This window comes from Giraffa tippelskirchi, chromosome 4, assembly GCF_054371585.1.
Source record: "Giraffa tippelskirchi isolate mGirTip1 chromosome 4, T2T-mGirTip1v1.2.pri, whole genome shotgun sequence".
Classification (NCBI taxonomy): Eukaryota; Metazoa; Chordata; class Mammalia; order Artiodactyla; family Giraffidae; genus Giraffa; species Giraffa tippelskirchi.
Window position 1 is genome coordinate 201,617,654 of NC_137278.1, and position 25,410 is coordinate 201,643,063.

The 25,410-nt window shown below is 58.0% G+C and overlaps 2 protein-coding genes across 7 annotated transcripts; one reads left to right on the top strand and one right to left on the bottom strand.

Moving 5' to 3' along the window:
• Window positions 1–1,873: 1,873 nt before the first annotated feature.
• On the top strand, window positions 1,874–15,643 carry IL17RA (interleukin 17 receptor A). Of its 6 annotated transcripts, none has more exons than XM_081587357.1 (12): window positions 1,874–2,138; window positions 4,559–4,583; window positions 5,153–5,299; window positions 5,998–6,110; window positions 7,187–7,313; window positions 8,937–8,984; window positions 9,135–9,298; window positions 9,946–10,092; window positions 10,334–10,430; window positions 11,380–11,481; window positions 12,549–12,590; window positions 13,103–15,643. In XM_081587357.1, exons 1-12 carry the CDS (start codon window positions 1,989–1,991, stop codon window positions 14,488–14,490), a joined length of 2,550 nt encoding a protein of 849 aa, XP_081443483.1. In that variant the 5' UTR covers window positions 1,874–1,988; the 3' UTR covers window positions 14,491–15,643. The 6 variants fall into 6 exon arrangements, with proteins under 6 accessions (XP_081443483.1, XP_081443484.1, XP_081443485.1 ...); XM_081587358.1 differs by having other exon boundaries at window positions 10,334–10,427; XM_081587359.1 differs by having other exon boundaries at window positions 10,334–10,418.
• Window positions 15,644–17,981: 2,338 nt separating this feature from the next.
• Window positions 17,982–22,015, bottom strand: TMEM121B (transmembrane protein 121B). The gene has a single exon (XM_081590529.1). It carries the CDS (start codon window positions 22,013–22,015, stop codon window positions 20,495–20,497), a length of 1,521 nt encoding a protein of 506 aa, XP_081446655.1. The 3' UTR covers window positions 17,982–20,494.
• Window positions 22,016–25,410: the final 3,395 nt, after the last annotated feature.

Consider the following 25,410-nt stretch of genomic DNA (forward strand, 5'->3'; position numbering starts at 1 on the left):
GGATCAAGGATCGAACCCATGTTCCCTGTATAGCAGGTGGATTCTTTACCGCTGAGCCGCAAGGGAAGCCCCAGGTGATTTCTTGTAGAGGAGGCAACACACCTCTCCTGCGTGGGCTGTGATAGATAATTCTTTCCTGTAAGTAACCTGGAGGACAAGACTGAAGTGACTTAGCACAGCACACAGCACAAGACAGAGACACAGGTAGAGAACAGGCAGGGTGGGGGGAAGGTGAGAAGAATCGAGAGAGTAGCGTTGTATCATGTACACTACTGTATGCAAAATAGATAGCTAGTGGGAAGTTGCTATATAACACAGGGAGCTCAGTCTGGTGTCTGTGACCACCAAGAGGGGTGGGAGGGAGGCTCAGATATATACCTATGGCTAATCCACACTGCTGTACGGCAGAAACCAACACAACATTGTAAATCCTCCAATTAAAAATAATTTTTTTAAAGTGCTGTCCTTGCATTATTTTGACCACTTACTCCTGATCACTGTCACGGTGAAACGATGGCCTTGGTTTCTTCCTGGCTGTTGACCAGTCCTTTCTCAGCTCCTGGCCGTCCCAGCCTCTCCACCGGCAGCTCCCAGATAGGGCTGAATAGCCCCAAGTCCGGGTCTTTCGTAGCCTAACCTTGTCAGTGACATCCTTTTTTTTTTTTTGTCTCATTCTATTTATATTCTGTTGTTGAGAACAGGTCACTGGGCCCAGCACACACTCAAGGTGGGGAGGCACAGCAGATGCAAACACCAGGAGGAGGGATGGGGTGGGGGGCATCTCGGAAGCTGCCCACTACAGACATCAAATTTTAGTGTTTGTATCCTCTATATTTATTTACACTTAGGATGAAAATTTTCCAGGGTCATATTAAAAAATGTATGGAAGGATGGATCAGTTCAGTTCAGTTCAGTCGCTCAGTCGTGTCCAACTCTTTGCGACCCCATGAATCGCAGCACGCCAGGCCTCCCTGTCCATCACCAACTCCCGGAAAAGGATGGATAGTATTCCCAAATTCTTGAATAAACAAGTAAAAGGTTTGGAGACCACGCAGCTTGAGGCCTAAAGCAGCTGTGTCCTGTAGGCAGAGGGAGCTCAGGTGGTCGCCAGGGGTCCACCAGCAGCGGGCAAAGGGCCAGTGCTTTGGACCAGGAGAAGATCCACCTACCCAGACCTGGAGGTGCATCTATAGTCGGTGGGATTGGGGTGGGGGTTTTCCGAGGCCAGCGTTCAGGGTTGTCAGGGAAGGAAACAGGGACGCTGGTTGTCTCAGAATGAAGGAAGGACACTGTCTGCGGACTCTCAGCAGACTTGGAGCGGGTCTCTGGCGAACGCGCGGGCTCAGCGCTGCGGCCACAGGAGGCCCAGTGCCCCCGCCTCCTCTGGGACCCCCACGCAGTCGGAGCGCGGAGCGGCCCCGGCCTCGAGAAAGGGGAGGAAAAGAACGAAAAGCAATCCAGGGAGAAGGTGCAGATACGGAGAGAGGGGACTGAGAAAAAGAACTTCCTCTGACGGAGAAGAGTAAGACCGGAGGCGAGAACAAGGGGCAGGTATTAAAATAGTTTTACGGCCTGACGATAAGAGCGGAGATGGAATATAGGAGTTGGACAAGCTGGAGCGCAGGATACGCTGGGCCGGAGTTCAGGGAGCAGGCGGGGCGGGAGGAGCGCGGGGAGGGGAGTGAGGAGGAGCCCCGGAGGAGCTCGGGAGGAACTGGGGAGGAGTTGGGGAGGAGCGCGGCGAGAAGCGCGGGGAGGAGCGCGAGGCGGAGCCCGGGAGGAGGGCGCACCTGGGACGCACGTCGGGGAGGGACACGCGGAAGGACTGTCCCGGCCGAGCCCTTCCTCTGCGCGGCCCGCCCCGAGCAGGGCTGGAAGCCGGAAGCAGGCGCCGGAGAACGACTCGGGACTCAGCCGAGGGGATCCCCGGGGCGCGCCCTCCCTGCGCCCCCAGCCCGGGCGCGAGCCCTCGGCGAAGGGCCGGGGCCATGGGCGCTCCGCGCTGCCGGGCTCGCGTGTTCCCCGGGTCCCCGCCGGGGCCGTCGCTCCTACTCTTCCTCCTGCTCCTGCGCCCGCCGGGCCTCGGTCTCGCCTCCCCGAGGCTCTTGGACCACCCGGCGCCCGTGTGCTCCCAGGAGGTGAGATCGGACGCGTCCCGAGGGGTAGAGGTGGGGGTAGCCGAGGATGCTGTCGGGCGGGTTGGCGGCCGTGGGCCGGGGCCGGAGTCGCGGGGTTTCGGGGGTTCCGAGGCTTGGGCACAAGAGCGGGCCACCCTGGGCAGGACACGCCGAGCGTCGGGAGTTGCGGCGCGAGCCAGGGAAGAGACGGAGTTTGCTGGGAAAGATCGCGCACCGCGGGTTGCACAACCTGGGCAGGCGTCCCGGCGGCGCCTCCGGGGGGAGCCCGGCACTCGGGGAAGGACTTGGGGGAGGCACGCCGGCCGGAGGCGGGGCCTGAGGAGGGCGAGGCGGGACCGGACCCGCTGCCAGCCCCAGTAGTCCATCCCTTCTCCCCGCGAGCCGGCGCGGGGGGGACCCCGCGGCCGCAGCGTCTGGCGCACGAGCCCCGGGTCTGCGGGGCAGCTTTCGGGGAGAGTTGTGAGGGCAGCGCGATGACCCCTCCGGACGAGCCCTGGGCACCGCGCGGACCCTCCGGATTGACTGGTTGGATCTCCTTGCAGTCCAAGAGACTCTTGAGAGTCTTCTCCAACACCACAGTTGGAGAAGCATCCATTCTTCAGCGCTCAGCTTTCTTTACAGTCCAATTCTCATATCTATACATGACAACTGGAAAAACCATAGCTTTGACTAGGTGGACCTTTGTCGGCAAAGTAACGTCTCTGTTTTTTAATATGCTTTCTACATTGGTCATGGTCATTTCATGGCTTTAGTCACCATCTGCAGTGATTTTGGAGCCCCCAAAAATAAAGTCTCTCACTGTTTCCACTGTTTTCCCATCTATTTGCCATGAAGTGATGGGACCAGATGCCATGATCTTTGTTTTCTGAACGCTCAGCTTTAAGCCAACATTTTCACTCGACTCTTTCACTTTCATCAGAAGGCTTTTTAGTTCTTCTTCACTTTCTGCCATAAGGGTGGTGTCATTTGCATTTCTGATGTCATTAATATTTCTCCCTGCAATCTTGATTCCAGCTTATGCTTCATCCAGCCCAACATTTCCCATGATGTACTCTGCATATAAGTTAAATAAGCAGGGTGACAATATACAGCCTTGACATACTCCTTTCCCGATTTGGAACCAGTCTGTTGTCAAGTCCAGTTCTAACTGTTGTTTCTTGACCTGCATACAGATTTCTCAGGAGGTAGGTAAGGGGGTCTGATATTCCCATCTCTAAGAATTTTCCACAGTTTGTTGTGATCCACACAGTCAAAGGCTTTGGTGTAGTCAATAAAGCAGACATAGATGTTTTTCTGGAACTCTCTTGTTTTTTCTGTGATCCAGTGGATGTTGGCAATTTGATCTCTGCCTTTTCTAAATCCATCTTGAACATCTGGAAGTTCATGGTTCCCGTACTATTGAAACCTGGCTTGGAGAATTTTAAGCATTACTTTGCTAGCGTGTGAGATGAGTGCAACTGGAAATATAATCATATCATTTCTCTTGAATTGACCCTCTAAATATTCACATATTGTTTCTCCTGTTTCTGCTTATTATTGTTCTATGTTTGGAGAAATTTCCTGAATTTTATAGCCTAGTCTTTCTATGGATTTTTTTATTTTCAAGGTTCATTTTTAATTAAATTTATTTATTTTTAACTGAAGGATAATTGCTTTACAATCTTGTGTTGGTTTCTGTCAAATATCAACATGAATCAGCCATTGATATACACATGTCCCCTTCCTCTTGAAACTCTCTCCCACCTCCCTGCCTCTCAAGGTTTGTTTTTATTTCTGCCTGCTAATTTTTCCATAGTACCCTGTCTCTGTCATATGGATACCCTGTCCTCTCTTATTTCTTTGAGACCATTATAATTTCGTTTTAATTTATTCTGCTCCCAGCATCATCTTATTTCCTCCAAGAGCATTCTTTTAAGTTGGGGATTTTTTTAAAACTATTTTCATACAAATCTGGTACTCTTTAGTTGTCTGAGAAAATTCAAGCCCGAGGTTCTAAAAGCTGACTGGATGCCCTGTGGAGCAGGGCATGTGGATCAATCGCTGGACTTACTGTAGGGGTCAGGCTGGCGGTGACCGTGGCCTCTCAGATATGGAAATCCAGAGGTCTTGTCTCTGGGCTTGGCTGCCAGCATCCTCAGCCCAGGGCAGAAAAAGAGGCTCAGATGACGCCCAGCTCTTAAAGCCACTGAGAAAACGGCAGTTCCTTTTTGCCATGTGTTTTGCCCACTTCTCGCCCTGCATCTCCTCAGTTGTCAGGAGAGCAAAGTACAGCGGGAATACGGTCCCCCCAGGAGCGGCCCCAAAAGTGAGGGGGAGGGCGCGTGCGTTTCATTCCTGAGTGTGAGCCCGGGGACGCCAATGCCCAGCTGGTGTATCTGAGTTCTTTCTCAGCTGTAATTACCTGCTTCTCTTTTCCGCAGGGGCTGAACTGCACAGTCAAGAACAGTAAGTCACCGGTTTTTCCTCTTCTCGAGTTGCCCTGATGTAGTGATGACCCCATACTGAGTTGATGAGGGACCCAGTCCCCAGTGGGAGGACCCCTGAGACTCGGGGCCTCACCTGTCCTCAGGGTTTTAGAATTCTCTGGGGCGCTGCAATATGACCCGGCAAGTCTGTAGTACGACCCTTTAGCCAGAGCTGTCATCCTGCAGTGGGCGATATCTAGGGTGGGATCTGGTTTTGTGTTTTAATTCAAGGAGGAGGTGCACCGTTCAGGAGTCCGTGCTCGTTAGCGACCCAACACATAAAAACATAGCAACTCTTACAGCTGCCCCCCGTCTCCTGCCCACTTCCAACCACTGCTTCATCTCAAAGCCATGGGCGTGCTTTGTCATCTCTCCTGTAATGTCAAAGCTTCGCCATGACCCCCGAAGGGCATCAAGAGAGCCCAGTTTTGGTCTTGGGGTCACAGCCTGACCATGAAGGCTCCTGGACCCCGCCAGGCATCCTCTCTGGGCTGCATCTCTGTCCTTTAGAGCCCACAAGCCTCTGATTTCTGCCTCTCCTGCTCCCAGGTACCTGCCTGGACGATAGCTGGATCCACCCTCGGAACCTCACCCCCTCATCCCCCAAAAATGTGCAGACCCAGCTGCACTTTGCCCACACGCAGCAAGGACACCTGCTCCCCGTGGTTCACATCGAGTGGACACTGCAGACTGATGGTGAGTGGGCGTTGGGGGTGCTGCCCACTTCTGGGTGGGTCCACAGATGGGCCTCCCAGCCCTCCCACCAGACTCAGAATTGGGTTTCCGGCCCTGTGCTCAAACATGAGGGCCAGTTCAGAGAAAGGACCCATCAGTTCAGGCAGTGAGTCCTTTTTCAGAGTTCTAGATGTTAACCAACCATCCTCCGCAGAAGGCCTTTCTTCAGCCCCAAATCTTCATCACCCTGGAAAACACGTCTGGTCATGAACCGTCTGACTGCAGGCTGGCCCTTCTGACAGCACCCTGACCCCCACCCCAGCCTCTTGCGGGTGGAGCCCTGTGCACACCTGGGAAGACTGGGTGCCGAGGGTGCCCAGGCCTGTGGACGGCCGGGTGAGTCCCTCGCTGAGGCTCATGCTACGTCCTCCTCAAGGTCGGGGACGCCCCTCTGACACCCACGGTCAGTGTCGCCAGCAGCCTAGCCATGAATTTGCAAAGCTTTCACTTCTGACCCAGGGTAAAGTGTCATTGTCCATGTCCAGCGAAGGGTAGCTGTCCACAAGGCAGCGGCTAACCCAGCCCAGAGGGAGCTGGCAGGAGCAGGAAGCGGGGGTGGGTTAGACAGCACGCATAGCAGACAGGAAATGACCCCCCCACCCCCAGGCGGCTAGCCATCCTTGGTCTCACCTGTGCTCCTCTCCTCCCGCGACCTCCAGCCAGCGTCCTCTACCTGGAGGGGGCGGAGCTGTCCATCCTGCAGCTGAACACCAATGAGCGTCTGTGTGTCAGGTTTGAGTTTCTGACCACCCTGAGGCATCATCACAAGCGGGTAAGAGTCCCACCAGGGTGGGCGGTGGTGACCGTAGGGAGTGGTGCGCACACACACGCATGCACCCTGCTCTTCCTCCCAACCTCACGTCATGGCTCGTTGTTGGGAAGGCGGTTTGTTGTTGGGAAGGTGGCTTCCTTGGCCAGCGCCTGCTGTCACCCAGGGTCTCCTCCAGGAGGAGGGACTCTGCCCAGCGCGGAGCAGCTGTGGTTTCCAGCACAGTTTCTGTTCCTTCTGCTGCCCAGAGCCAGAATGGGCTCGTGTTTAGTTTGGTCAAAGCGCTGATTCCCAGTGTGTAGTCCCAAGCCCGGCAGCAACACCCGGGGATTGCTAGAAATGCAGATTCCAGGTAGCCCCCCAGACCTCCTGAACCAGAGGCTGGAGTGTTCAAACGGCAGCAGTTGGTGGTGACAAGCCATCCAGTTGATCCTGACGCAGACTTGTCTCAATTCTGCCGGCTTACGTCTGAAAAGTGGCCACAGGCAGAGCTCCTGGTAACACAAGCAGCAAAGACAGATCCACTGTCCTGTGTTTAGTGATGACGGGATCCCCAAACTACTGCCGGGAAGACGGGGAGGACCAGGGACCCCAAGCAGTCCACCAGGGGAGCTGTAGTCAGTGCGTCTCAGAAAAAGTTTGAGCAACAACGACACCATCAGGCCCGGAGGGTGGACGGGGGACCTCGTAGCCTCCCACTGTACTTTCATGCTCCAGAGACCCTGCTTTCCCTTCCACGGGGCAGAGCCACGTAGCAAGTGGTCTTTAGCCACCCCTGGGTCCCAGCGGCCTTCAGCCCTGGAGTTGGAGAGGGCTGACGGGGGAGGGGTGCCTTCAACTTCCCCCACATTCTCTTGCCTTTGACCCTGCTGTCTCCTGATGAGGCCAGACCCAGGTGTTTTTAAACAGGCAGGAAGACCAGAAGACACACAGAACAGGGACACAATGCCTCTGCTTTGGGAGCTTGCTGCGTGGTTGTTCTCTCCCTGTGTTGATGGATCCTTCAGGGGCAGGTGGGGAGGTCTTTGGGCTCAGGTAAGAGCTGCAGCTGTTTGACCTCCCCTCCTCCTGTCTCCTAGTGGCGATTTGCCTTCAGCCACTTCGTGGTAGAACCCGGAGAGGAGTACGAGGTGACCGTCCACCACCTGCCTAAGCCCATCCCTGACGGGGACCCAAACCACCAATCCAGAAACTTCCTGGTGCCCGGTAAGAGCATCCCCCCAGCATGCCCTTCACTCCTCGCTTTGTGGTCAGCCTCTGGAACCCACGGGACAAACAGGGGCAGGGCCGGGGCTCCTTAGTGAGGGGCTACAGCCTCCACTCCCTGAGGCGGAGTCTCTTCTCTGCGGCACCAACTTGGCGTTGGCCCAAGACCCCAGGAGTTCTATGGGAACCGAGTCCTTCATCTGGCATTTCCTGCCCAGAAAGTGTTGGGAAGACAGGCCTATCCCCAGAGTGCTGTGGCCTCGCTCCCCGCCCCATGCCAGCCCCAGCTCCTCACTCTTCCCATGTCCCCTCTGCATGTATCTGGCACCAGCCCCTCTTCCCCTGCTCCCTCCTCCTGGGAGGCTTCCCAGGCTCATCTTCCAAAACAGCATTTGATGCATCTGCATCTCTGGGTGCATCTCTGTCCTCCCCAGAGTCTCTGCCACGGTCCGCCTCTCTCGTTGTCCAGAGCCAAGAGCACCTGAATGCCCAGCCGCTGGAGGAACAGGGCCTGGGCCTTACACCCACCTGGACAGCCTCCAGACCCTTGTGAATGGCCCTGCGTGTGGGAGGCGATTGGGAAAGGCTTGCTGAGGCCGTCCACATTGCCAGAGCACCCCTTGCACATACAAGACATGCACAGACATGCACCCATGTGTACACACAGATGTGCACATGCATGCAAATTCACTCGTGTACACATGCACACAGACATGCACACACATGTACACTCACATGTGCATGCATGGTCTGCTCACCCAGCTTTGTTTCCCCTTTTATGTTACTTCCCATCCCTGACATGCCAGCATCTTGACATAGTTGTGACATGATACCACAGTTTCCTTCTATGGTCCCTCCGGCTAGAATGGCATCCCTGGAGGTCAGGGACTTCGTCTCACTCCTGGCTATATCTCCCAGGCCTCATATGGCACCTGGCACATACTGGGGGCTCAATCAGTATTTGTCAGATAAGTGACACCCCCCGAACCCCCTCCTAGCCCCCCATCCCTAAAGCGGACTGACTCAGCCCGTCGCTCACAGTGATTCATGCCTATCACATCTTCTTAAACCAATAAAAATGCTCCAGTCAAGAAAATGGGGGACCAAAAAGCCATCTCCAGGGGAGCAGTCCTCACAGGGTCCCTGGGTTGGCAGTGCCATGGAATCACCTGGGAACTTGTCAGAAATGCAGCTTCCCAGGCCCACCCCAGACGGGCTGAACCCAAGACTCCCGTGAGCACGCGTGGAAGTTGGGGAAGTGTCACCATTTGCCAAGGGGGACAAAGCCTATCTCCCCTCAAGGGCAGAAGCAGGTCCAGGGAGGGATCCCCCAGAGAGGGGGAACAGGAGTAGACCAGGACCCCTCAGTCCAAGAGCAAGTCTGGGGAGGGGGCTTCTGCCTGGATCAGGAAGTTTCTGGAGGGATGAGTTGTGAGGTGGCCAGGGCAGCCCCAGGCCTAGGGCCTCTGACCCGTGGCAGCGTCCATCCTGGGGCTCCTCTGAAGGGGCTACCTTTGGACAGGCTCCCAGAAAGCAGACAGTTGTTACCTCTGGCGTTGGAGGTTCTGTAAGATGAGCTCTCCAAGGCAGGGGCTGATGGTTGCACTTCTTCCTGGTCCACAGACTGCGAGGACCCCAGGATGAAGGACACCACACCATGCGTGAGCTCAGGTAACCATGGGGGCGACCCTGTGGGAGCTTTACTTGGGTGCACACACACATGCACGCAGATACACAAGCGTGCACATACATGCACACGTGCTCATGTGCAAGCACGCTCGCCCCCCTCCAACTCCCGGTCATGTTGTGCCCATGGGATAGGTAGCCTGTGGGACCCCAACATCACCGTTGAGACCCTCGAGGCCCACCAGCTACGGCTGAGCTTCACCCCATGGAACGAGTCCACCAGTTACCAGGTCCTGCTGCATAGCTTCCCGTCCGCGGAGAACCGGAGCTGCTTCCGAGATGTCGTTGACCTGCCCATGGTAACTGCCCTCCCTGCCGCTTTCCTAACCCATCAGCCTGCCTCAGAGCACCCTCTCCACCCTCGACGGCTAGGCGCTCAGGCTGGGCTTGGAGCATGTGACCTCCCTTCCCGTGTGTGCAGAAGTGAGGCTGGTGTGCAGTGGGAGAGTGGCTGGTGTGAGGTGGGTGTGTGGCTGGTGTGTAGTTGATGTGTGGCTGGTATGTGACTGGCATGTGGCTGGTGTGTGACTGGCATGTGGCTGGTGTGCAGTTGGAGTGTGGCTGGTGTACAGTTGGTGTGTGGCTGGTGTGTGCTTGGAGCGTGGCTGCATGTGGCTGGTATGTAGTTGCTCTTGCAGCTGACAAGAGTCCTGTCTCTGCCCTGTGCCCCCAGCCCTCTGTCCTCCCCTTCCCCACATTCTCCTGGTCCTCTTTTTGCTTTGTTAATTTCATGATTGCAAAGAGGATTTGAAGACTGTACAATGTGGACATGAGGACAAAGGGGGGTCAAGGTGAGGCAGTAAGACGGAGCCAGGGTGGGGCTGCTGTGGGACACGCGCGTCTATCCCTTGATCCCCGGTGGCCGGGGCGTCTGATGCAGTCCTGGGGATGCAGTCCTGGGGACAGCCGCCCCTCCTGGAGCCTGACCTGCAGCCCCTCTCCCCAGGCAGGGGGCCCCCGGGGCGCATCCCAGCCGAGGCTGGGGCCTCATGGTCCCTCCGCCCCGCACCCCACACAGGAAGCCGCCCAGCAGCGCCGCCAGATCACGGTCACCCTGCCGGACCCCAGCTGGTGCTGCCACCACCACGTGCAGGTGGGGAGCAGGGCGGGACGGGGTGGGCGAAGGGCAGGTAGGCAGCTTGGGGGTCACTCTCCCCCTGGACCCAGCACCGCTACCGCCTGGGGATTTCCTGCCCAGCCACCAGCGAGGTCCTCTGCTCCCTCCCGCTGACAGGCCACCTGCCTGGCAGCCGTGGAGACATCCTGGAGGGGCCGGTGGGTGCTTGGTGGGCCCGTGTCCCCCCAGCCTCTCCTCCCCACGCTCTGCCTCGCAGATCCAGCCCTTCTTTAGCAGCTGCCTCAACGACTGCCTCCGACACTCGGTATCCGTGCCCTGCCCAGAGGTCTCGCACACCCCAGGTGGGACGCGCGGCTGCCAGGGGTCACATGGAAGGAGGGTGGGCGAAGGTCAGCAGCCCAAACTGCACCATGACCTGGTCCAGGGGGGCAGGGTCAGTTGTCCAGGCCTGTGTCATGCGGTCTCAGAGACTCCAGATTGGACTCCTTGCTGACTTTCATTAGCTGTGTGACCTTGGGAAAAGCACTGAGCCTTTCTGATCTTCAATTTCTGTGACTGGAAAATTGGGGACTCTTTATTGTCATAGTTACAGTTAACACCATGTACTGAGTGAGCAAAGTGCTCTAACATGTCTGCTTTTAGTTCTCACAAACTCTGAGTCATAGTACTATCTGACTAGTACTGTGTCCTAGGTACTACACACTACAGTACTGTGGACTGTGCACTATAGTATAGGTACTGTGTACTAAGTGCTAAGCTCTATGTGCTGGGCACTATGCACTATAGTACTGTGTGCTATGTACTAAGTGCTGGGTACTATGCACCATAGTATAGGTGCTGTGTATTATATATAGAACTAAGTATATTTTACTGAGTACTGTGTACTATGTACTGTGCACTAAGTATTACATACTTGGTTCTGAGTACTATATACTATGTAGCAAGTGTGTACTATGTACTGTGCACTATGACTGCTGACAACTGAAAGTCTGTCCCTGTTCTCATTACAGATGCTGCTGAAGGTGAGGCTGATGCCTTCCAGGCAGAGACGCCTCAGGGGCCACGGAGAGGTCCCTGCCTAGCCTGGTGTGGGGTCAGGCTGCACGAGGAGACAGCCCAGGGGAGCAGCCCGGGGTGGGCAGTGGACAGGTCCCCAGGGCTGGCACAGCAGAGAGGACACCTGGGGTGGGCAGTGGATGGGGCCCCAGGGCTGGCACAGCAGAGAGGACTCCCAGGGTGGGCAGTGGGCGGGCCCCAGGGTATCACGCCACTCACACCACTCATGCCATCCTCTTGCCACAGACCACACGCCCCTGTGGGTGTCTGCGTTCATCACAGGCCTCTCCATCCTGCTGGTGGGCTCCGTCATCCTGCTGATCCTCTGCATGACCTGGCGGCTACCAGGTAAGGGCAGGGCTGCAGCCCACCTGGGGTTTCCGGTCTGCCCCTCCCTCTTCCCAGACCCTTCTCCCCGCGCCAGCTCTAAGTCTGTGCTCAGGACCCCGCACCCCCAGCCCTGCAGGCTGTTAATAAGCATCAGTCCCCCACCCTGGGCCCGCTCTGGCCGTGTTCCAAGCAGGAGAGAACATGGGTTTCCAGGGTGGGGGTTGGCCTCTCCCTGCCCCTCCACGACCCTGATCTGGGTGGCTGTTCTCTCTGTGACCACGACTCATGCAGGGGAAGATCACCAAGCCAGGCGTGAGACCTGTCGAGAGAGTCCTTCCACAGAGGGTCCCTGGGAGGGTCCAGCGTCCAGATCTTTACAGGGGTCGGAAGGCTGCTTGTTTCTTATGCTGCACGCCTGACCTTTTCCTGAAGCGCCCATTCCTTGGGGCAAGGGAAGGACCTCATGGTTCTGGGGAGCAGCCCAAAGGTGGGGGTTTAAGTCAGGTGCCAAATGCCCTCCTTGGCCTCTGTGTGGCTCCGGAGAGTTAGCCCCACACCATGAGGTCCTTCATTAAGTCCAGGAGGGGAGGTCACTTAAACACGTTGAATTCCCGCGTCACCTTCAGAATATAAGGAGGCCACAAAGGGGCAGGAGGCACCACTTCTGGAGACGTCTCGGAAGGCTTGTGCCTCCTGCAAGGACACGTCTGAGGGACAGGCTTTCCCTGAAGGGGGAGTCTGCTTGGGGGCGGCCACTCAGGTTGTAACCTCTTAGGCACCATTCTGGGGGCCCCAGCCCAGTCAGTGGTGCCGAATACTTGTGACCCAGCTAGTGAGTATGTAGGATGAGCCAGGCACTTCACCCACAGACCCATTTCACAGAGGAAGAAACCGAGCTTCAGAGACGTCGGTACCTCCCCCAGGTCACACAGCGGTCGTGGGAGACGTGGTCTCCCCGCCGAAGCCCAGAGCAGCTAGGAGGTGCTCTTTGGCCCCTCCCGCGGTCGGGACAGGGTCTTGTAAAACCTGTGCCGCCTGCACGGACACTTCTGGAGCAGTCCTTCTGGCCTTTCCTTTCCTTTCAGGGCTCCATCAAGGAAAACATGAAGATGGCACCAAAGACACAGGTGGGCACTCCTGGTTTGGGTGGCCTGGCTTTAGGGGGAGGCTGTTCACATTGGCCTGGAGGAGCTCCCGGGTCAGTTCCTGTCCCTCGGGAGACGTCACCTGCTGGGGACCCACCTCCAGCCCCGAACGGAGGGACTTCAAATAGCAGGGCTGGGCTCACATCTAATCCCTGAACAAGAAGGGAAGGTCAGGGCCCCTGGAGAGCAGCTGTGTCCATGCCAGAGATAGGCTTTGGTATCTTGAAGAAAAGATAATTCTAACTAACGTGTAGGCTCCAGGCCAGGAAGGAAAGTGAGAGACACTCTTTTCCTTGAAGGCACAGGCTATTTTGCAGGCAGCCAGTGTGGCCTGGCAGCCACCTTGGGCATCTTCTGGGGTCTCAGCTGCATTTCTTGGGCTCGGGAGCCAAACTCAGCCTGTTTTCCTGTCCCTCGCTGGCCGGCCAGGCCTGTGATGTGTGGTCAGAAGTGAAACGCCTGAAACCACACCCTGGTTTCCTTGTTTCCCCCAGAGATCCTGCCCACCGCCACCAGCCTGAGCCCCCCACCCCTGAAGCCCAGGAAGGTCTGGATCGTCTACTCCGCCGACCACCCCCTCTACGTGGACGTGGTCCTCAAGTTTGCCCAGTTCCTGCTCACCGTGTGTGGCACCGAAGTGGCCTTGGACCTGCTGGAGGAGCAAGCCATCTCGGAGGTAGGGGTCATGACCTGGGTGGGCCGCCAGAAGCAGGAAGTGACGGACAGCAACTCCAAGATCGTCGTCCTGTGCTCCCGAGGCACCCGGGCCAAGTGGCAGGCCATGCTTGGCTGGGAGGACGCCACCGCCCTGCAGCTCCGCTGTGACCACGGGCAGCCGGCGGGGGACCTGTTCACGGCGGCCATGAACATGATCCTGCCGGACTTCAAGAGGCCGGCCTGCTTCGGCACCTACATCGTCTGCTACTTCAGCGACATCAGCTGCGAGGCGGACGTGCCGGACCTGTTCAACATCACCTCCCGCTATGCGCTCATGGACCGGTTCGAGGAGGTCTACTTCCGCATCCAGGACCTGGAGATGTTCGGGCCGGGCCGGATGCACCGCGTGGGGGCGCTCGCGGCCCAGAACTACCTGCAGAGCCCCAGCGGCCGGCAGCTCTGCGAGGCCGTGCAGCGTTTCCGCCGCTGGCAGGCCCAGCGCCCGGACTGGTTCGAACTGGAGAACCTCCGCTCGACGGACGGCCGAGACCTCCCGTCCCTGGACGAGGAGGCCTTCGAGGAGGAGCCGCTGCCCGGAGGAGGGATCGTCCGGCAGGAGCCGCTGGTGCGGGAGCCCACCTCCCGGGACCACCTGCTGGTGGAGCTGCTCCTCGCCGGGGAAGGAGGGGGCGGCCTGGCACGGCTGGAGCCCCAACCCCGGTCCTCGGGGCAGCCGGCAGCCCCAACGCTCCAGACCATGGTGGTCCCGGTGGACAGGGCCCCTCGGGCTCAGGTAGTGGAGCCCGTCCCACAGGAGATGGGAAGCGGCGCTGGCCGGCTGGCCCTGGTGGAGGGAGACGAGGCCTGCCCGCTGCTAGGGAGCCACGGTCCCCGGCGGAACAGCGTCCTCTTCCTCCCCATGGGGCCGCTCCCGCCCTCGCAGCAGAGCTCGAGCCTCCAGGACGTGCTCACGCCACCCGAGGAGGAGCAGCGGCGGTCTGTGCAGTCGGACCAGGGCTACATCTCCAGGAGCTCCCCACAGCCCCCCGACGACAACGACGGGGAGGGGTTCGGGGAGGAGGACGGGGGGCAGCCGCTGTCCCCTCAGGGCCTGGAGAGCCTGCGCAGCCTCCAGCTGCTGCTCTTCTTCCAGGAGCTTAGCAAGAACCCTGGCCTTGAGCCAGAGGGGCCGCCATGCGAGGCCCTCCCCCAGCCGGGGCGGTGAGTGAGTAAGTGTGTGCGTGTGTGCACGTGTAGGCTTGCGTGCGTGAGGCCACACCTTTAAAGGTAGCCAGCTTGACTGTTGGAGAAGGAAATGGCAACCCACTCCAGTATTCTTGCCTAGAGAATCCTGTGGACAGCGGAGCCTGGTGGGCTGCCGTCTATGGAGTCGCACAGAGTCGGACACACTGAAGCGACTTAGCATGCGTGCATTGGAGAAGGAAATGGCAACCCACTCCAGTATTCTTGCCTGGAGAATCCCAGGGACAGAGGAGCCTGGTGGGCTTCCATCTATGGGGTCACACAGAGTTGGACACGACTGAAGCGACTTAGCAGCAGCAGCTTGACTGTGTCCCCTTAGCTTTTCTTCTGGTGCCCATGTGGTCACCTTCTATCCCCACGAGACCCCATGGCCCACTCCCAGGAGCTAAAGGACAGACTGTCTGCCATTCCTTCCTTCGGCCTATATCTTGGGTCCAGTATAGTCCTGACCGCCAAGGAGCTGCTCCTCTAGTGAGAGGGTCGGGGCAGCACACAGGGTGGGGGCAAGATGTGGAGACAGAAGGGGTGCCCGTAGAGGGTGGAGGGCAGGTGGAGTCCCGAGTCTGGGGTGGGAGGGCAGTGGGGCAATGTGTAACCGATCCTGCCGCAGAAGGTGAGCCCATGGGCCCAGCTTGGAGAGGCCTGGGGGCCAGGCTGGGGTTGAGGCATCAGGCCCTGATGCTAAAGGCCAGGGCTGCTTTACCAGAATGCCCTGTTCCATGCAGAGGAGGCTATAGATCAGACACACAGGTCATTTTCAGAGAAAGACTGGAAAGAAGTGAGTGTCTGAGCCCTTATGACCTCAGCATGACCTGAGCCCACGTGTGGCCCTGGTCAGTGGGCGACCTTTGGCCAAGGATTCTTCCAGGGTTGCAGGCTGAGCCCCTGGGCTGTAGCATCTGGGCTCAAGAAGAACAGGGATCCCCTGGCCCTGTCCATGCTGGGGTCACCCTAGGTTCTTTTTGCCTGAACCTGAGTCCTCCACTGTAGCTCCAAGCACCTGCAAGGAAGAGGGGGTTCTAAAATTCAAGGAGAAATCAGATATCGCGTGTACACATGTGCGTGTGTGAAAGCGAGCTTATTGATAAAAGAATGAATAAATTTTTTAACTCTGATTAGAGTTCCTGGCTGTTACTTTGAGTCACGTGTTACAGAGGTCAGGAGGTTCCTGGCTGCAGAGGCCTTTCTCATGAGGTTGTGCCTGGTAGCAGTAGGCTGTTGAGGCCTAGGCCCTGGACAGTGCAAGGTCCACACCAGCCCTGCGCAGCAAAGGACCAGGCATGGGAGTGCTACAGGCCAGTGTCTGTGCCTCACCACTACATCCTTGGTTGACACCTGGTCCCCAGTGTGAGAGGTGTTAGAGAGGGCTTCTGGGAGGAGGGGGGGTCGTGGGGTAGGGTCCCATGGATGGGATAAGTGCTCTTATAGGAAACCCTACAGAACACTGTCCCCTGCTGCCATGCAAGGACACTGCAAGACGGCCGTCTGTGAATCCAGAATCCTCCAGCACCCTGACCTTGGACTTCCAGCCCCGGCTCTGTTTCTGCTGTTGATAGTCTGCGCAGTCTCGGGCATTCCATTCTAGCAGCCAAGCGGACAAGGTCAGAGGAGCCGAGCCCTCCCAGCCTCCAGCCTCCCGGGCGCCATCCGCCAGTGATGTTGGGTGGGCATCGCTGGGTGCAGATGCCCACACAGCTTTCCAGGACGATCCCCCCACTTCCAGTCATCTCGTACTCAATGTACAGAGTGTGGGTTCCATGGTTGGAGCCGGGTGGTGCCTTCAGCAGGGTGTCCTGGCCCTGTGGTCCCAGGCCTGGTCTTGGGAGACACTCTCTGCCTGCACCACCTTCCCCACAGACCTCAGACTCCTGCTGTGCTGGCCCTTGAGGCCAGATGACCCAGCTGTCACTGTCCACCAGGTCCCTTTCTCGCCACAGCTGCCCTTTATTTCCTCACGGCTTCACTTAGACACAATTCACAGCTCACACAGTTCACCAGGGACCCTGTACAAGTCAAGGCTTTGGGGAGTTCGGAGTTCAGCAACCTTCAGCATAATCAATTTTGGAACATTTTTCTTCCTCCCCAAAGAAACCCAGACCCCCTAGTCATCACTTAAATGTCCACTCAGCAGCTGGAGCTGGGTCCCTGAACACCTGCTGTGAAGGGTTTTACTCATCATTTCCTGCTTATCTTTGCCTAGGGCAGAAGGGAGAAGATGCCCACCTGCGGGACTCCCGGGTGTGGCTACCTGCCCCTGCTTTTTAGCCAAAACCAGACGACAAAGGTGGTTTCTGTCTGCGGCCTTTGCGCTCCGCAGGAGCAATTTCCCCTCCCAGTAAACAAGGGAGGAGCCTTCCTACAAAGACCTGCTCAGTGAGGGCCCTGTCCAGCCCTGCCCATCAGAGTCACCTTTAGTTGTTCACACCTTAGTGGGAATCAGTGTCCCGGCTCCTTCCTCTCTCCATGGCCTGAGAGGAGAGTCTTCCTGGGCCTGACTTGGGGCCTGTGGGACTCCCGGGATGTGGCTCCTGCCCCTGTGGGCCACTGCACGTGGTTCAGACCTGATTCCCTCGCTGACTGCAGTGCGGCCTCCCACAGGCAGCTCCATCCTTCTGGTCTCAGGAGCAGAGGGGAAGCTCCCTGGAAGGGCCGGGCCCCAGGCTCACCCAACCCCAGGCCTCTGGCTGCAGAACAAGAGCCCCCCGACACGACCTCCCCTCTTGAGCAGCTCAGCCATGAGAAACGTAGTCAGATTGGTCATCTTACCTGCATTTAGGGAGACATGAAGACATGGTCTTTGCTGCTCTGTGACTATTGTACTTGTTACGATCGTCCATGTTTTGAGGGAAGGACCGTCTCGACATATGTCACCCCACTCTCACCTATAAGCTTGTAGGTGCTCCTGTCCTGTAAGTGGGGAAGATCCCGCAGGCCAGGTGGGCCTGAGCGGGCGCGGGCAGAGCCGCTTGGACTTTGTGGCTTGAACAGCACCGGCCGTCTCTGTGCAGAAGAACTACAACCATGGTCTTATTTCTGCACAGACCTGGTGTTCCCTCAGACCGCCCAGCTCTCTGTGCTAAAAACAAATAGGCACGGCCCCTCCTCTTCCCAATAACGACTCCTGCTTCTGGCCTGTGCCAGGAGGGCAGAGGACTTAAGAAGTTGGCTTCTCAGCCTTTCCCCCCACTGGCAAGTTCTTCTCAGAAAGGAGCCAACGACGGGAGCCGGGGCGTCACCCTCGGGCCGAGAGACAGGGGACACGGCCCAGCTGAGGATGCCCAAGGCCACTTTCTTAAGAGCCTGCCAGCCACCTGGAAGGAAGCAGCCAAGGCAGGCCCAGAATGTGAACAGAGACCCGCAAAGCGATGACAGATGTCACAGTGACATTTAAGAGTTTAGCAGGGAAACCAGGACAGGAACGATCTTAAACCGCACAGGAAGCTTGTCGCAAGTCTCAAGTTTTTTTTTTTTAATTTTCAGAACAGAAGCTGGTTTTATTTTTAAAAAGAGAAGGAGAGAAAAACGTGATAAATGCCAGCGAGGTGCCACTTCCGTCCTGCAGGCTCCGACTGCCAGCTCTCGCTCTTCCAGAAGAAACGTGGACTCTGCAGCCGTCTGTACAGTGGGTCCGGGCCAAGCCCTTTCCAAACAGGGAAGTAGTCAGAGGCCCGACCCACCCAGTGTTAGAGGCGGCAGCGCGGGTCCAACCCCAGCTTCTTCTCCGTGACCTGCACGGAGGGCGCAGGGACAGTAAATCCCGCCTGCTGGGCTCACCACAGCATCTCCAGTTGGCCCCCCGCACCTCAGACGCCCCCTAGAAAACAAGAAAAACGAAACTTCTGGGGCATCTCTTGTTGTGAGTGGGGCAAGGGAAGTAAGTAAAAGGACTCCAGAGAAACGTGGCAGAAGGAAGGGGCTGACCCCCTGAGCACAAGTGGTGGCACCAAGTGTCAGGAAGAGGACGTCTGTCCCCGGGTGAACGTGGGCCGGCAGCCAGAACCAGCCGCACCAGTGGTCTCTCCACGGACCGGGAATTGCAGCTCCTTGGAACCCACCGCAGTCCCCCACCAGCACACCCGACAGTGGGGGGCCCCCCACATGTCACAGTGTCACTCAGCGGGGAGAAAGGGGGTGAGGCGGGGGCCAGCCTGGGCCCTCCATGGCTCAGACGCGGAGAGTAGGTAGCAGAGAGACAGCAAAGCTGGAGAGAGGGTATGGGAACAGAGGGGCTCCCCCCCAGGGTCTAGGCCCCAGAACTTTGACCACATGGAGTTCAAAGGGCAAGAAGAGGAGTCCTGGGAGAGGAGAGAAGGCAAAAAAAGGAACAATTTGTTGCAAAATCCAACCAGTTGACCCTGGACCTGGTGAGTGAGGGGCTGGGAGCCCCGACACTGAGTGCAAACATTTTCCTCCCTGCCCCCGCCCCTAGAGCAGGGAGGCTCAGGACATCAGCCCCTCCTGTGTCTCTGCCTTCTGTCAACAAGCCCCCCAAACAATGAAGGGCCCCAAAACATTCTCTGGCCCCCAGCACCGAACAGAGGCACAGGAAGCAAAAGTGACATGTCACTGAAGCCAGCCTGTGAGAGTCAAGCCACAGCCCGTGACTTGGGGCACTTTGTCTGGGATTTATTACACCACACAAAGCGGCCCAAGCACACGGAGGGGGGCGATCCCTACAAACCCCCCCACCCCATCCTGTCACCTGGTGTGGGAGTGGGTACCCTGGCCTCACGACTGTATGTGGGCAACCCCTGGATAGCCGCTGTCACTAGGGAGGGAGGCTGAGTGGGGTGGGGCTTGCCCATCTCCTCCAGGTAGTCCACCCTTTCAAGGGACTCCCTTGAACAAAGCAGAGGACAAAGGTGGGACCTTTCTGATCCATGCCAGGCTTCCCAGAAGAAGGGCAGGGGGTGGGAGGCGGGTTCCCTACTCCCCTGAGCCCGTGGGTGGCTCAACTCATCAACCCAGGGACCCCACTGAAGCTGTTCTGAGCCAAGACCTGACCCAGCCCACAACCAGCCTCAGGAAGGATGGGAGCTGTGGGCGCAGAGAGGGAGAGACGGAGGGCAGCCAGTGGCTGATCCTCCATAGACCCTGTAATAACACTGGCACCGAACCCCAGCGGGTCCAGTGGCCACGATGAATGCGACGTCTGAGTCTTTGTCCTTATTTTTTGCAAGCAGCATCAGTGTGTGATGCAACACAAGTGGAAAACACGGAGGTAGACACGCTCACTCACCCAAGAAAGGGTGTAGTTTGGTCCTTAGAGTACGGACCCCACCCCACAGCTGAGAGGAGAGGGGTGGGACCGAGGAAGACCCTGGGTGAGCTTCTCCCTCGGAGGAGGGCCCCTGGGCAGTCTCCAGGTGCCCAGCTCGGTCTGGGAATTAATTCATGGCCACAGATTCAGGTAGGAATGAGGAGTGTGGGTGGGGAGGACAGGGCCTCCCCAGATCTCCTGCTGATCTCAAGGGGCACAGGGTGAACACAAGGAAACAACACACGTGCGCGCACACGCACGCACACACACACACACACAGATTGCATCTATCATCTGGATGAAACACAACAGACACAGCCCGGGAACAGGGGACTCTGGGTCAATTTCAAAGTGTGGGACACCGGCCACTAACCACAGCCTAAAAGCAGCTGTCCCATCCAGCCTCCTGCCTGGGGCCCCCTCCTCCACTCTCCCCCACAAGGGAGAGGAATCAGGGTGAGATGGGAGAAGCAGGAAGCAGAGGCACTGGGCCCCTGGAGGCTGGAACTCGGAATGGGTGTACAGAACAGAGCCTGGCGACTTTCCTCTTCCTCTCAGTAGTTGGCTCACTCCAAGCAGTCTTGACCCAAAGGGCTCAGAGGGGCGCGTTGGCCCTCAGCCCCAATAACAGATGATCTAGGTAGTGAGGAAAGGTCAGAGGACAGGGAGCTGGTTTTCCCAACCCCAAAGCAAGCCCCCAGACCCCTCAATTCTGGGAGGCCACAGCCAGGGTGTTGACATAGCCGTGGACGCACCCCTCGTCCTCGGAGACGCAGTGGCCCAACTGGGGGGCTCCGGGCGCTGGAGGGGCGGAGGGCGGAGCTCCGTAGCCCGACCTGGCCCGACTAGGGGACGTCGGCAGCCCCTGGTCCCAGCAGCCCTCCAGGGCCTCCAGGCCGCGGCAGCCGAGGAAGAAGAGGTTCTTGAGCATGAAGACGGAGAGCGGCTGCTGGTAGCTCAGGGCCAGCAGGCAGCGCAGTGCCAGCAAGGGCGCGTCCACCAGGCAGCTGCCCAGGAGGCGCAGGAGACAGCTGCAGCCGCCCGGCCGCGAGGCCCGGGCCCGGGGCGAGGCGGCGGCGTGGAGCTCGTAGAGCCAGAGCACCGGCGAGGCGAGCGCGAGAAAGTAGACGGCGAGGAGCAGGTAGCGCAGGTGCGCGGGCAGCGGCGCGCGGCCGTCCAGCATCAGCTCCACCAGCGCGAAGCTGTCCAGCAGGTCCAGGCACGTGCCGAGGAAGCAGCCGGCGGCGCGGTGCCGCTGCGGCTGCAGGAGCAGGGGGCCCGCGGAGCCGGGGGCGGCACCCGCCTCGCCGATGGCCCGCACCAGGCAGTAGAGCAGCGGCGCCGAAAGCGCCATGGTGAGGCGGAAGCCCGTGGTGCCGAAGGGCGCGCGCAGTTCGATGAGGTCCAGGATGGACGTGCCCAAGATTAGCACCACCTTGGGCGTGAAGGCGATGGAGTAGATGAGCCAAGCCAGGTAGGCGAAGGCGAACTCGCCGGCCGCCCCGGCCGGCCCCATCTGCCCCGGGCCACCCGCGCCCCCGCGCGCGCCACGCGCCTTGGCGCCCGCAGCCCCGGCGGGGGCGGCCGGCAGGTGCAGGGGCGCCGCGTGCGGGTGATGCGGGTGGTGGGCGTGTGCGCCGCTCAGACGGCCCCGGCTGTTCTTGGCGAAGAAGATGGCCCAGCCCGCCGCCACCACCAGGTCGGTGGCCACCCAGGAGCACCAGTACAGGTCCGTGACGGCGATGAGGTACACGTCCAGCAGGCCGCCTTGCGCCAGCAGCAGCGCCACGGACAGCGCCTGGTAGCCCCAGCGGCAGCCCGAGCCGGAGGAGCAGCCGCGGCGCCCACCCCCGCGGCCCGACCGGGCCCGGCGCCCGCAGCAACCGCAACACGAACGGCAGGAGGGGCCGGGGCCGGTGCCGGAGCCGCCCGCACCCCCGACGGCCCCGGCCACGGCGCCCGCGCCCAGGTCGGCGGCGGTCATGCTGCGCGCGGAGGTGGGCGTGGAGGCGCGGGAGGCGGCGGGGGTCCCCGGGGGCTCGGCGGACACCAGCGGCCTGCTGATGCTGGCGCTCTCGTCGTCGTCCTCCCTCTCGGCGCCCGCGCTGCTGCTGCTGCCGCCGCCGGTGCCGCCGCTGCTGCCCGAGCCGCTCCGGCCGCGCAGGAACCGGGGCTGCCGCCGGGCTGGGGGCGGGGCCGCGCGGGGGGCGCCGGGCGCGGGGCGCATTGTCCTCAGCTCCCTCCCGCCTCCCCGGCCGGAGCCGCGCGCCGGAGCCGTACCCCGCGGCCGGGCGCGCGCGGTGACGGCGGCGGTGACGGCGCGCGGGGCGGCCCAGCCAAGAGCTGGGGGCGGGGCAGGGAGACCGGGATTGGATTCGGGGCCGGGAGGGGGAGAGCCGAGCCGCGGGGTCGGCGGGAAGGAGGGTTGAAACGGCTGGGCGCGGAGCTGGGGGGAAGCGAGGAGGACGCTGCCTCGGAACCCGTGGGGACGCGGGGGCGCCCCGTGGGAACGCGGGGGCGAGATGGGATGTGATCGCGAGGTTCTACCCGCTGAACCCCTGGGCTTTAGGGACCGGGTGGCCTTGGTCTCAGTGTAGACCGTGCTTGTGAGCAACTAGGCTCGGACCACTGCAGGCACCAGGGCAGATTTGCTCTGCAGGCACCAGGGCCTCTGCTTCCTCCAGTGCCCTCTCCACTCTCCACTGGGCCACCCTGCCTCTCCCTAAGGCCGTTAAAACCACGGGAAGAGTCAGGCCATACTGATTACAAGGACCATAAACAGACATATATTTCTACATACTTATGTCCCTTGCCCACTTGGTTCAGTGGCCACCCTGGGGGAGGTACCAACCTGCAGGGCCCGGAGCAGCTCTCTGAATACAAATGCTGGGAAGAAAGGAGCAGAAAGAGGACGGTTTGTGTGGCCCCAGCCAAGCTGGTGCCCAGTATTCTCTGAGGTTCTTAAGGTGGGAATGGGAATCAACAGGAAGAGGTAGCTGCAGAGGAAAAATAAAGAAACACCTAGAGGTATAGGTGCGTCGATGGACACAAAGGCCCACAGCAGTGATGCTGAATGCTATGGCCAGGCAGGGGACAGAGCTCTGTCCCACCAGTCCACAAGTGGACGTGGGGTTTCACACTCACAGCATGCCCCTGGTGCTCACATGTTCTGTGTCCAGTCCTCATGCGGGCCCAACAGGTGTGGTGGGGGAGCTGAGCCCTGGGTTGGTGGTCTCAGCTCTACCACTGGGCCTGTGTGGTCTTATTTCATCTCGCTGAGCCTCAGATTATCCAATTGTGAAAGGGGACCAACATCTGCCTTCCCAGGCTGTTGTATTAGGAGGTCATGAGCTGGGAGGGTTTGGCGCAGTTCATGGTGCAGAATGTGTGAAAGGTAAGTGGTGTCATCATTACAATTGCTCATGTCTCCACCCCTGGGGACACCTACCAGCTCAGGCCACTGTTGATTGTTTTCTGGGCTCGATCCCTTCCCGAGACCACACTGGGAGCTCTGCTGCCCGACAGCTCTGGGCTTCGCCAAGCGCCAGGGAGCTAAGCGGCTCTTGTTGGGAACAGCGGTCCTTGGAGCTGGGCACAGGCTTCACGGCATGAGAGATTTAGCCCTGCCAGCTGGCACCGAGGCCACCCACCCGGGGCAGTGGGAGGGGCACTCAAGAGTGTCACAGCAGGTCCAGGTGAAAAAGCGGGCTGGGGAGCTGCCAACTGCTAATGGGAATGATTACAGCCAGGCTCCCAGCCTCCCCCCAGGGAGAACACCAGCCAGCAGCTAACCTGAAAACTGGCCTATAATTCCTACTCAAGTGAACTGAGCAGGAGAAGAAGCAGAGACGCTGATGAAGGCAAAGAACTGGGCTCCTGAGCTAACACTGATGGCTCTGTCCTCACCCCAGCCCAGGCCTGCTACTCTGGCCACCCACTTGGCTCCCTCCTGCCTTCACCCATCATGCCAGCCCTCGCCCAGACCCTCCCTGAGGATAGGTCTCCTCCCTGGGAACTTGGGTTGTACCAGGTCTTTGAAGTTATCCTTGCATTTCTAGGGATCGGACTCCAGTCACTCAGAGTAACTTCTGAATGAGATTCTTTAGCCCCATTTCTTTCAGGTCTGAGGCCCTGAATAAAAAGGTCACAGAAAAGAAGGATGAGAAATCAGGGCACATGATGGAGTATGCCAACGGTCTGAGTACTGGAGGGTCCTCGGTTTTGCAGTGGGTTATGTCTGATCTGTGTACACACTCGAATGCACACATGCACAGAGAGAGCCTTCATTTCAGCCTGGGAGAAGCTTGACAAAGATGTGGCTGGGATGAGAAGAAGGAAGTTAAGACCTTCTCATGTATAAATTGAGTGCAAACATCCCATAGGGACCTGGAAACGGGAAGACACACTCGCCAAGCAGCTCCCAGGCTCCCAGGGTCTGTGCTTACGTCTCACATACGATACCCAGGGACAGAGTCAGAGGGAGGGCACTTTGCTCCCAGACCTGCGACTCCTAGCCCAGTGTTCTTACCTGCCCATCACACTCCTTCTCATAAGCCTAGGATGGCAGCCTGGGAGTGGGGGACAAACTAAGCAGGTTTCAATCCAAAAACCATTTCCCTGAGCACTTATTAAACGCCAGGGGGGTGGAGGGGGACACCAGGTAAAGCTTGTTTGGAGACCTGATACCTCGTCCTCCTGGAGCAGGGAGGCCGGGATGGATTGAGAAGGAGAAGACACGCCCTGTCAGCTAAGCAGCCCGAGAAACTCAGTAGGCAGGATCACCCCCACCCCCAGCACCAAGGTTTAATAGCACAGACTTTATAAATATATAGGTTCTCTCCTATAGAGGGAGACTAGATCTCAGCTTCTTTAAGACATAAGATTAGATAAAAGTAACAATTGTAAGACTGTTATTATTTGGTTTGTAACATATATACATCTACCTCCTACAGCAATAAGAGGGGAACAGAAATAAAACACATAGAAGCATGTTTTCTATTTCTCACTGAAATTACATTGGTATAAATCATAAGATACAATGTATATTATTAGCTTTAGAGCAACTACTAAGAAAATAATTCAAAGAACCATTTAAGGGGCTTCCCTGGTGGTCCAGTGGCTAAGACTCCATGCTCCCAATGCAGGAGGCCCAGGGTTCAATCCCTGGTCAGGGAACTAGATCCCATGCGCTGCAACTAAGACCTGGCACAGCCAAATAAATAAATATTTTTAAAGAACAGTTTAAAAATTGTTAAAGGAATTAAATGTTATACTAGGAAAAAAGAAAACTCTTAGTACCAAAAAAAATGAAGATTTTTTTTAAAAAACAACTTCAGACTTCAAATATATAGTAATTGAAAAACATTAATAGATGGATTAAGCAGCACATTAGATACAACTAAAAAGACTTAGTAACTTTAATAATATTATCTGAAGAGGGAATATATGTATAACTAATTCACTTTGCTGTGCAGAAGAAATCAACACAACATTGTAAAGCAACCATGCTCCAATAAAAATGAATAAAAATATATATCTGAAGAATATCTCTAGAATGCGGTAGAGAGAGCTAGAAGTGGTAACATATTCCAAAGACAAACTGAGTAGATTGGGAAGATCCAA